Raw genomic sequence first — 12,552 nt, 5'->3', positions numbered from 1 at the left:
TTCTGTAATCTGCTGGCTTGTTCAGGAGACCACCGGGCTATGGTCTTGAGCTTTATCAGCTGCCTCCTCTGAAAGCTCGGGGCTGATCTCCTCTAGCCCTGCGTGGTAGAGAGTCAGTCGCCGGCCGGCTAATAAAGGCTCATAATTAATCTCAATTGGCTCCGTGGGTCTCAAAATCGTTCGCGCCATAACACTCAGACTTTTCGGGAACATAACGTGTTCTCTTTACCCGCAGACCTCGTTCTTATTTAGGGGGAACCGAATCATACCTGGGACTTTCACTTCTCTGTGCCAGGTGTCACTCTCTCACGTCGCATCAGCTTCGTCCGTCCCCTTCTCTGGTCTTTCGATCCGCGTCCGCCGTGATCAGTTCTCTGCTCAGATGTCACCGTGTCAGAGGCCCTTCCACCCCACAGGGAAACCACTAACCTTTGCCCCCCTTTGCCCACCGTCTGGTTTGCTTCACAGCACTTGTGACGCCACGTCCCCCACGTCCCCCACGAACAGAACACGAGCTCCGGGAGGAGAGGGAATCCGTCTCTTCCCACCATCACGTTGGGACAGTGTCCGGCATCCAGCTGACACTCAGCTAGCGACTGACTGCGTCGCCTCACGCTTTCCCTGCCCGTCAGCTTGTTTTCAGCTGTGTGCATTTTGCTCTTTGCCGTTTCTCATTTGTGGAACGTGTTTCCTCAGCTCTGTTTTTCTCTCTAACGGTATCGTCTTACTTTGTCTCTTCTTTTTTCATGAACTCCTCTTCTCTTTCGTTTCTCTCAGAGAGTGTGGTGGAGGATGTTCTATCTCCGTAAGAAAATTTACTTCCAGGACAGGAACTTCGTGGGTGCGATTTGGCACCCATAAGGCACTGCGAGGCCATCCCATAGCGAACGTGACATCGAGGTGCTCCAAGCCTCCAAATTTTTAAACACTGAAATATGACTTTTTCAGACTTACATGAAATGGAAGGAAACCTGGAAAACATCGTGGTTTTCAAAATGATGCTCTGGAAATGTAGTCGGATTTGATATTCAGTCAGGAGCTTCCAACAGATGCTGCCGGTACGAGAAACTTACACAGTGCCTCTGCCACTGTGATCGGGGACGCTTTACATCAGATTTAAATCTCGTCGTGCCCGGATAAAAGTGCGAAGATTTTCAGTCAGTCTCTATAGTACAGCTCTTAAAACATTTTGGCTCTGTAGGCCAAGATGGGACATCCAAAATTCATGAGTTCTGGGTTCTAATTCTTATGTTTTGCTTTTCTAATTAGAAAACAGACACTGGTTTCTGGAGAGAGGAACGGCAAGGTTTACCGATCCCCACATATCCATCAAAACAACAGGTTCTGAATTTCATCAAAACACCAAGTGGAGACACAGGCCGCAGCCTCTGAATGTCTCCGAAACACGGGAAAATGTCAGAATTCTGCATGTGGATCAGTGAAGCAGGAAGTCAAACCTCATTTAGGAAACACGTTTGCAAACGATGTTTGATTTCAACTCAGACGGTGGCAGGTTTCTGGCAACTTTGCTCAGCTGATTAGACTTTTAAAAAAATTCTCAAAAAATAACGCGGTTCACTTTCCTCCAGATTTCGGCGAATATTAACTATTTCAAGGTTTCTCCCCTTCGTTTCCCGTTTCCCCAGCTACGAAGAGTCAGTCCTCAAGTCTCTCCCAGCGAGGGCCTCACGTTTTTTCACACTTGCTTTAGAGACCAGCTTCATCATCATCTCTTCAGAAACTCTCTACACGTATCAAGTCTTCGTTGTCACAGCCTCTGAGTAATGCCCCGCACGGTCAGATGCTCCATCGGTGTCCTGGGTTCTGCCACCGGCAGAGCACCTCGAAGTCGGGGAAACGCGCTGCCCGGCCCCTCGGCTTTTTCGGGGTGCTCACGCATCCATTCATTTGATACCAGTTTGGTAGGTACTGAAGCCACCTGTCCTTTCTTTCTTAGATGCTTTCTAGACTGTGAAATGGGCCGAGCTTGCTCATGGGACAAGTCTGACTTTCCGTAGACTGGTCAGGAAAACCTCTCTTCGGGGCCAGAACTAACGCTAAGGGGCTGTTTGTAATATTCGGTAGGGAAATAAATTCATAAAATTTAAATGTTTCATCTACTTTCTATTTTTATTAAAGTTTGCTTAGGTAAATTTGGTAGCAAATCATGTGTAACGGTAAGTACTACAGATTCTCTTCCGTTCCATCTCTAGATCAATTAAATAAAAATATTCAGGAGTAATAAGCTCAATATTGTGAACATGAGAACGAAGCATGTGCCCAGATGCATCCATTAATTTAGTAACATTTTGTTTTTACCAGTACAAACTAGATTAACCATCCATACGTCTGAATAATCTTACGCATGTCCTGTTTTTAGTAAGAACTCAAAGAAAATGTTTGATCAGGTATTATCGGGATTTGTAATACAAGTATTATAAGTGTTTCATCAGATTTATTACTATATTTTAGTCTGAACCCTACAGTTAACACAAATACAAAACCATAAGCACATTTACAAGGTAAAAATTGTACAATAGCTCTGTATACTAAAATATTACCAATAGTGCAGTTTCTGAGAATCAAAATATCAGCTGGCTGATTTTGCTTCTATGATGCACATTATATGTTCTGGCATGGCAATGTCACTAAAACAGCTCACCATTCTCCACGATCTGTCATTCCCAGCATGCACTGCTATGCGGCAAATTCATTGTAATGGCAGTAAGGGGGGGCGATTTAGTCCAAAAAGCCATGATTTCTTCTGATGAAATATTTGATCATTAAACATGCAGTGGTGAACTTTCAACTCATAAACTATTCCTATCATCCAGTAAACATTATTACCGTAGTTGGTATAAACACGAGAACTTTTTCTTGCTTGATTAAAAGCATGCCGTACCATGAGATTGCCGACGGCAGGCAAGACGCCCGGTGACTTTATCAAAGGCGAGAGGACCGCCTCGCCAGCATGATCAGCCCACCCACTAGTGGCCGCCTGGAGTAAGCTTCGACGCCAAACGTAACACACTTCTAAAAAACGCGTCCCGGCGGAGCCGCTGACACTGTCCTCACTAGCTAACCAGGCACGGGTCATCACTGTTCGGCTTGACCTCGCCTTCCAGCAGCAAATTCATCACGACCTTGGTCAGGTAGCTGCACGTCCCCCGTGTTCCCAGCGGGGGAGTGTTGTAGAAGGAAGTCATGTCATCCTGCGAAGGAAAACGGCAAGCAAGTCATTTGATGTTTTGGTGGGGAAAGTTGACAAGCAAAATCAGTGTCGGCCTAGGGGGGGAAGAAATTCACAGAACGATTTCGTCGTGGAAAATATGAGCTTCTCGGGCTTTTCTTCCATTTTCTTGAGGCAGCTTCTCAGGAAAGATATTTTTAGTCTCCTCTTTGCTGGTAAGTTTTATTTATTTAGGGAACCTCTTCACGGATGAACATAAAATATTAAACAGAGACCCTGGAAGGGACTGTGCCCACGGACGGAGCCTGCTCTGCGCCCCGCTCTGCGCCCTGCTCCCCAGACTTGAACTTTACAGCCTCCTGGAATCTACGGCTTCTTTCCAGCAAAACAGACTTTAACTGCTAACGATATGAAGGAAATTTATCTCTTCCTAGATTTCTTTTCAGTCAACACCTCATGGTTGAATGGACTCATAATTTCACTAAAAAGTAACGTCGATTCCTCGAGTAAATCAGACTTCCTTCCCCCGCCCCTCAAATACTCCGTTTTGCACTCTGTCAATCTGTTTTATAAGTTAAACGATAAGAAATTAGGGATGTTTTGAAGAATCGAGACAATGGAACAAAAAAACCTACGAAAAGCTATTGCCTCTACCTACTTGTTTTTCAGCCTCCTTCAGTCGACTCTCGTCTTTTTGAAATTCATGAAATGCTGCTTTCACCAGTTTGTCCAGATCGACCTTGTCCTGAAATTCTAGCTCCGGGTTTCTCTCCAGCACGACGGACACGACCATTAGCAACTGGAAGAGACAGACATCGAAAGCCAGTTACGCGGACCGTGGAGGTGACGCGGGTGGACACGGTCCCTTCCATTCCCTCCCAGACTGACGGCCGCGCCTCGCGTCCCCGTGCGCTCCCTGTGACAGGCTTTAGGGCCTTGCATGGGAGGACTCCCCCTAGTCTTGCAAACGCGGGGCAGAAGCTCTGTGTGGACACTGAACCTTCTTTTCTGTATGTCCCTGTGGCTGTCCAGAAAGGTTTTTTCGTCACTTAATGCAGGTAGTAACTTAGAAAAGTGACTTTCTGAATCCTGTCTGCAGTGTGGCGCCCTGTGCACCCGAAGCGTCTGAACTCGTCTTGCCTTTGAGCACTAATCCTTGTTGGAAAGACACCAAACACAGCGTCCCGCAGGGCAGAGGAGGCCTTGGAAGAGGGGGCGGGCAATGAAGCTGGAGAAGGCGAGTGAGTTCGGTTGGGGACTCTGGACTCAGGCTCATGATCAACGGCTCGGAGCCCAGCACCCCAAAACGAGTATAAACCTCTGACGTCACAGTAGCTCTTCAGGGGACGGTTAAGTTTTTAAAAATACACTTAACTCTTTATGAAATGAGTTTGTGTGGCCTGTGAGCACCACATTCGATTACGCAGCGCCCGATCTTGCACCGACCCGTACGTTTACCCTAAGTAGTGACACTCATCTTGGATGACAGCTGTTACGTGCAAAGATGGCGTCTGAGGATATAATGCTTGGTAAAGACATTCTACGGATGATCATGGCCCCTACTCTGTGCACGGAACAGGAAAAAGACCTCACAACTCCCAGCGTGGGAATCGTCCTGACCACACGTCATCAACATGCCCCCAAGACAGAATCTGAAAGAGCCACTGGCACACTTTCAGGAGAACCTAGGGCTCATGGGATGGGAGACGCTGGGGCCAGGCTCAAGCCAGGAGAATACAGACTGTCGCTCTGGTTCTGCAAAGGGAATTACCTCATTTTGGCCAAACGAAGGCCCTCCCTGTCACTGTAGGTCCCAGATGCCAGGCACTAGACACCGAAAGACTAATAGCCCAAGGCAGGCATCTGCCCTTCTGACGACCCCATCTTTCCCTGCCCCAGGCTCTGCCTCGCTCGCACAGGCTCTGGCACAGATCGGCTGATACCGCGCCTGCACCCTGGCACATCGCGACAAGGCTGAATCTCACTCCGCAGTGACTGTAGCTCCAGTCACGCTGGATTTCAGGGGGTGGCACAGCCGGTCGGCACTCCTGAGAGCTTCTATACCGAGAGGGCACATCACCGCCCTTCAGGACGCCAACGTCTGAGGGACATACTCCCCGAGAGAGAGGCAAAGCGAAGATGAGCTATGTATAAATCCACGCACTTGGAGGATTCTCCGTGTATTTGGTACGGTGCTTTGAAAGGGCAAAAGAGCACGTGTGCACACGCGCGTGCGCGAGGGCGTGTATTTCAGCACTTAACGTATCTAGAGCTGCGATGACACAGCGCAAAGTCACGTCCCCTCCGTTCACTGACAGACGTCGGGAAAGGTGTCCCTCAAAATGTCTACGGTGGTGACCTATTGCTAGTGGGCGTGGGGCAACGGTCTTGCTTTCTTGTCTGTAACCTTCTGGACTGTCGAAGCTTCCTAGGATGGTCCTGCGCTATTCCTGTCACAGGAAATACTGAAAATAGAGCTAATGGGAGAGGGCGACTTCCTCTCGCGCGGCGGTGCCGACTCAGTCGCTGTTGGGAGACAAGCGTGTGGCTGAAGCAGAGAGACAGCCACCCCCACCCCCCGAGGGACCCGAGATGCGTGAACGCCCCAGCTGCCCTGCCCGAGTCCGGGATGGCCGTCACCCTCGGCACCAGCGGAGGGGCCCGTGAGGGGCGTGACACCTCCGGCCACTCGGGCATCTCTCTGTGTGCGTTTCGGGGAGCAGGCGGGAAGCTGCCGTCTGCATACGAACCTCCACGACGATCTGCCTGTACTTCGGCTGGTCGATGTTCCCCAGCATGTCCTCGACGAGCAGCGAGAAGTTCATCTCGTACATGGTCATGTCGGACAGGGTCGGCTGCTGGAAGACACAATATCGCACGCTGCACCGTTACCCTCCAGCTCCCGCTTCAGAGATGGGTTTCATTTTCTAATCGATAATCTGTTCAGTTTCTATAAAATCTGAGAGAGCATCTTTGGCTCCATGACCGGAGTTTATATACGTCGATCTCCTGGAGCCGACCGGTCCCTGTGTGATAAACGGGACCTCCGATTTTAGTAGTTACCGTCACTATGTTAATGTCTTCGGGGGAAAGGGACCGTGTTAGCAACTGCTTCGGGACAAAAAAAGCACAGCCAAAAAGTGTGACAGGTAGAGACACGTCGCTCTCGGCCCTGACACCAGGAGGTATGCTTTGCTGCAGCCTGTGGCGTGTCAGTCACCTGCTATTGCATTCACGTCATTTCTGTGGCAGGTCCTTTCTGAGCCGCAGCATAAAAAGACATACAAATAAGCAAGGATGACATGACGTGCAGAAAAGGCAAGCAGGCCCAGAAAAAGCAGAGCTAGAAGAATTTCATCTACTCTACCCTTTATACTCCATTTCAAACGAGAGGACTGCACAGTCTTCCACGCGCTTTTCACAAAGCAAAATGGAAAGCAGAAAATAAACTCAAACTTGAACCTAAACCTGGGCATGTGGCCAGCCCCGCGGGCGGGAGGGGAGGCTCCGTTCGGCCTTTGTGGTGGAAGGCGGGGGCGTCCCCAGGATGACGACCACAGAGGCAGAGACGATGAGTCACACTTATTTGCTTTCGCCTCAGTGACGATTTACGGTGGACTTCATCAGAGCCTCAGAACCACGTGTACCTACTCGCCACCCAGAACGGGACGGCAGGAACGTGCCCTCTCAATCCAGCGACAGCACAGTTGTTCTGCCTCAGACCTACATTCGGTATGGCCCATCTGTTGTATTCTAGGTTCGGTGCGATCCAGCATATTGTTAATGTTTACAGGTAGCACCTAATTTGGGGAAAATAAATCCCAGTGTCTGAACACAGTGATTACAATCGTCGAGCTGTCTAGCGTGGGGCTAATGGGTCTCAGAAGGAACGGAAGACGCTTTCAGGATTCCACGCCGATTTCCTTTTAACACATGTCATTGGAAAAGCCTCGTTACCACGCGCCCGCGGCGAGCCTGCCTGACCTCCCGCCGTCTGCGAAGCGCTTCGGGGACGCGGTGCGACGGAGAAAGGGCTCAGAGGCGACAGCACCAGGGGCCACACGCTGGGCCAGCTACCTCCCAGGCGTGTGATGCTGGGGAACCGCCTGGCGGTGCTCAGCTTCCTCACGCGTCACTAGGGGGAACAGAGTCCCCACCGCCGGGGAGGAGCACGGAGAAAAGCGCCGGGCGCATAAGGACACCTCGCACGTCCCTGTGCCGCTGTCGTCAGCACGGAGAGGGCGCTAAACGGGAGTGGCCGGGGAGTCAGGCCAGTGAAAACCTGGCAGGCGTCCTCGGGGGCTGAGGGGGCCGCTGACGAAGGGTGGCCCCGGTCCCTGTGTGCAGACAGCGGCCTCGCAGGACAGGCGGGACTCAGACAGCGGAGGCTGCTCTCCGCCCACGGGACGGTGCTGCCCCATGCGACAGTCACAGAGCCTCTGGGAAAGGCTGCAGACCTCTCCCAGCAACCACAGCCACTCGACAGTTTGCGAACGGCACAGAGAACACGCTTTAAAAATTTGCATTCACTTTTTGAATGTGGAATAGAGTCGCATCGTTCAAAATGTGAAAGGTTAAAGAGGGTTTTCAGTGAAAAGCCCGCGCTGTACCCCAGACCACGGCCCGTCCTCCAAACGGCGAGAAAGCCCGCGGCCCATCTCCTGGGGGCCTTCTGGAAATGCTCCATGTACATCGCATGCGAGCGAAACGAGTACGGGCTGAGGAAGAATCGTCCACTTGTATAAAGACCATCAGAAATACTTTGGTTGGCATTCCCGCACTGGAAACGAACACGGCACCCCATTTCCAAAACGCCTACTTATTCACGCTTGTGCATAAGCGGAATGGTTTAGATGCCAGGATTAAATAAAATCTAACCAAATCGAAGAAGCAGGCCGGTCTCCGTAACTTGAGAGGCCACCTGAAGGCGGGCCACTGGCTCGTTCCGACCAAAGGTCAGTTACATCTAGAGTGAGTCCCCAGGCAGTGGTTTCCACCTCCACTCACTCGGTCACCTTGGGGCTGGGGCCTGACCCGGTTCTGCCCTCTGGATGTGTGTCTTCCTGTGTGTGGGGCCCCCGGCACTGGCCCAGCGCTCTTGGTGGCGGAGGGAGACCCTAATTCACTAATAAGCGAACACAGAAAGGACGGCTTGTTTGGCAAAAACTTGGGCCATGGGGTCCCTTCAAACTGAGAAAGCTTCCTCGAAGCATCTGAATTAGGACAAGATAATAAATTTTGATTAAATACAACTTTTAAGCAAAATAGCCATTTGGTAAAGCAAGGCTTTTGTACAGAAGGACACTAAAGTTGCAAAATAAACGCGACTCATTTCCAGTCCTATTGACCACACTTATTTTCCAGTACTTCCTCCCTCGGGGTTTCTGGACGCCTCTGCTTTAACCCCCCTGAGAGGGTGGAATAGGCAGAGCGACTGCTTGCAGCGCAGAGGAGGGGTTCCCCACCGCTGGGCTCCCCCATAGCCCCCGACACGGGCGCTGACCTGCGGCAGGTGCCTCCCAGCCACCACGAGGCCATTGGGCGTGCGCTCCAGGATCTGCCACACTCGGTCGTAGAACCCGGCTGGGGTTCTGTTCAGAGACCCGTTGATCTGACGCCGGTCCAGCCAAGACCTGTGGACCGAAAGGAGCGAGAGATGCCTCAGAGCCAAAAAGCAGGCTTGTTCCGGCAGAAAGCGGGACTTTCAATATGGATTAATGTTCCAACAGCCAGCAGTAAAAGCCCAAATCCATCAATGATGCATACTTCATCATGCGTTACGGAGATCGCTAAATATTTCATAGTGAAAACAGAGCTTGCGGGGAAGGAGAAAATCCCCTAGATTTTACAAAATTTAACAGGCAACATGTTTTTCTCTATTAAGTTACAAGGTTAAAAATCTCACCATGTGATCGAATGACTTCAATACACAAAAGCAGCTCCATTTAAAAACACAGGAGCAGCCTAAATAATTATATCATAGCCTTTTCTGTTATTAAAAAAAATTCTTCATTTCGATGCAGTCCACAAGTCTCTGTTTTGCTCTAACTCTAGCACAAATGAAGTCTAAGAAAAGGTTCAGCCCTGAAGAAGGTTACAGTCTACTTCCCGAAACAGGATTTAAGCAACGTGACTAAGCGGAACCTTCATGCCGAAACTTTGGGAGCAGGTGTTGAGTACTACGAAGACTCAGAAAGAGAACTGGCCAAAGAGGTATGAAGTGTTACGTTCTACACAGAAAAATAAAAATCAAAAAACGTTATTAACTACACCTGAAAATGTACAGAATTAAAATCAATACGGAATCACAACCGAAGACAGATGTTTCCATGAGCATCTCTGTGCACGCTGTCCACCTCGTAGACGACCCGCTGCACCTTGTTAATATCTTATTTCATCTACATATCAAAGTTATGACGTCGGTAATGCAGAGTGTCCTGCAGGGGACCAAGGCCCCGCTCACCTTCCGTTCTGCTGAGGCTGGAGAACGTCCAACAGAAGCCGTTTGACCTCACTGGGTGACAGCTGACATAAGTCTGTGGCTGGCTTGTCCCCGCTGCGGATCCGCAGCTCGTGCTCCATGGCGTGGATGATCCACCTAGAACGAAACGAGGAGCGTGAGGCCATAACCCTGGAAATAAAACCACCGGGGGCTTCTCGCGGCAATGCCCTCCACAGCGCCGACCCCTCCAAAGGGAAACGAAGAGAAGCCTCGGGCTTCCTGAACCACTGACGCCATTGCTCCCGGTGGGGTTATGGGGCGCGGTCGGACGGATGGATGAGGCCCGCTCCTGCATATGCGGTAAACGTGAAAACAGGGTCAGAACGTAGGTTCTTGACAGAGGAGACTCTATCTATTTGGCATGACAGCATACGGTCCGCGGACAGCTGCCACACACTATTATCTTCTTAATGCCAGATACGTGCGCAGAACGAATAGGGTGGAAAAGGTTCATTTTAAGAAAAGGACTGAGATATTCTGTTACACACACACTCCTTTCTCAGGAAGGATAAGCACTTTTCCTCGCTGTCATTCCTTTGTGGCCGGAGGGGACAAAGGAGAAACCCCTGCCTTTGAGATACAGGGACATAGTTAAAACATAATTATACTAGTAGATTAGAGGATATACTTTAACCAATAGATTTCAGAAGAATCTTCTTTACAGATATTTAAATGCTGTTCATAAGATAATTTTTCCTACGGAAAGAATTTCAATATAATAATTTAGGCAAGCATTTATGGAACACTATTTGTGTGTCCGGTATTTTCCAAGGTATAGTTATATGCCTAGAAATGCCTAAAATATTTAATCGTTTTATGTGTTAAGTAATTTGATTTTTTAATCTGAGAAGCTTTTAATAAGTATTTTTATAGTTTCGTTTCGTTTCTTTCACTTACTGTATTCTGAGGAAAGAACTCAGATAAACTAGTTATGCAAAACGAAGAAAACTCTGGAAATTCAACCATGCCCTAGGGAGTCGGAACACTACACACTACCAGGAAAAGCTAGGAAGCAGTTCACACAACGGATTCCTGTGCTTTATCCCTAAATCCTTCAGCAAGCACTGATGACAAACAGGAAGAACGCAGCTCCAGCCCTGGAAACTGGAAAAAAATGTGCGGTTTACAACCCACACTTCTCTAATTGGGTGAAAAGAAAAACCAGGCTAAACCCACATCATTGCCAAAGACTAGACTCTCTTTACTTGTTCATCTTCGTTACGAGCAACTACCTTTCCTCAAAATGTCCCACGAACATAAAAGTCCCAAGAGTATAGTTACTTTGGATGCGTTGACATTAAAGTTGCCTATGAAATTAGCTGTTTCAGTGACCCTACAGTTACAACAAAATGCCGCTTGGAACTTACTTTAGATAAAAAAAAAAAAATTCTATTTTTACTTTTACAGGTTAGACAGAGTTCTTTCTTTCTTTAGTTAACATTAAAATTTTACGTTTGTGGCAGCTTAGCATGAGAGAAAGAACGTCAAATAAAAAATCTGAAGACCTGCCTTTCGGTCTCCCCAACAAGCGAATAGTATGAAAAAAAGGTGTGTGCGTGGGGAGGGGGGTGCCGTTCTAGACAAAAAGTGACTTAAGAGACAACTAATGCCAGGCAGGGCCCTTGTTTGGGATCGTGATTTTTTAAAAGTAATTTTGAGAATAAACAGAGAAATCTGAATAACACAGGGGTTTAGGTGATGTGAAGGAATTATCGCTCATTTTGTTGAGTTTGATAATAGTATTGTCATTATTAAGAAAAGTTCTTTTTTAAAGAAAAGAGGTAGTTACTAATATTGAAAAGTAAAAGTCAAAATGTCTGGGATTTGCATTACAATCTACTACAGGAAAAAGAGATGAAGCAAATATAGGGAATGCAAATTACTAGCAACTACTTACACCACTTCAATAACAGACATGTGGGAATTTGCCAAATTATTCTATTATTCGACACTGAAAAGTTTTCATAATGAAAAGCGAAAACAATAAAGACAGATGTGAATACCGATTCTGACACTTATCGACTATGCCCCAATGGCAAGTCGATTTTCAAATGGGAACATTACTATTACTTGTTCAGCTCACTACATGGAATTATTTTGAGGAACGAATAAGATGACATATGTTAAAAGGTTTTTGAAATTATAGAGTCATAAGAATGCTGCCAAATTCCTCTTCCTAGACTTTTTAGACTCAGGCTGGGGGAAGGTAATCCAGCTTTTTAATTCAAGTCGTGGAGTCACCCAAGTCAGCGCCACGCCTTCAAACGTCAGGAGGTACCCTCTTCTAAAATAAGTCACTTCTTTATTTTTAAAATGCTTTTTAAAGTCTTCCAAGATTTCGAGTTATTAAAACTAAACACGGTCTATCACATTTACCTTTTAAAACCTTCATACCATAAACAAAGGTAGTGGAAGATCTAAAAATGTCTCCTCAGGCTTCTTCCTTCCGTTCACAAAATCTCAGCAGTTCTGTGAGCAAATTATAGAAAACGTTGTACTCGACAGCCCCCAAAGAAAGAAGGTAGCTGTTTTTCATTCATTTGAGCACAAAGGAATATAACTTATCTGTCAGATTTTTGAAATATATTTATTCATTAAAAAATATTGGCCAAACTAATCTTTTTTGGCACGGAATTCTTCAAAAGACTAAACTAAAAACAGCCTCAGACGTAAACTACTATGTAGCAGTCAGAGACTTAAAGAAAGAAAATTACTGAGTAACAGAAAAATCAAAGACTTGTATCCACTTCGGGAACTACAGCTTGGAGAAATCGGACGTCTTCCTCTCATGCCCCCTGACCTGACGATTCCGACGTGAAACGTGGAGAGAAAGGCAGCGAGCGAATGCTCAAGGACAGAA

General features: G+C 47.7%; 1 protein-coding gene across 1 annotated transcript in view; it reads right to left on the bottom strand.

The window, feature by feature from the left end:
• Nucleotides 1-2,103: 2,103 nt before the first annotated feature.
• PHKB (phosphorylase kinase regulatory subunit beta) overlaps nt 2,104-12,552 on the bottom strand; it is a 115,895-nt gene continuing 105,446 nt past the window's right edge. The window contains 5 exon segments of the mRNA XM_015586935.2: nt 2,104-3,212; nt 3,849-3,989; nt 5,941-6,048; nt 8,694-8,823; nt 9,654-9,788. Of these exon segments, the coding sequence (XP_015442421.1) occupies nt 3,075-3,212; nt 3,849-3,989; nt 5,941-6,048; nt 8,694-8,823; nt 9,654-9,788 (652 nt within the window). The 3' untranslated portion in view covers nt 2,104-3,074.

Source organism: Pteropus alecto, unplaced genomic scaffold (assembly GCF_000325575.1).
Source record: "Pteropus alecto unplaced genomic scaffold, ASM32557v1 scaffold123, whole genome shotgun sequence".
Taxonomy (NCBI): Eukaryota; Metazoa; Chordata; class Mammalia; order Chiroptera; family Pteropodidae; genus Pteropus; species Pteropus alecto.
This window is presented reverse-complemented; position numbering and strand designations above follow the sequence as displayed.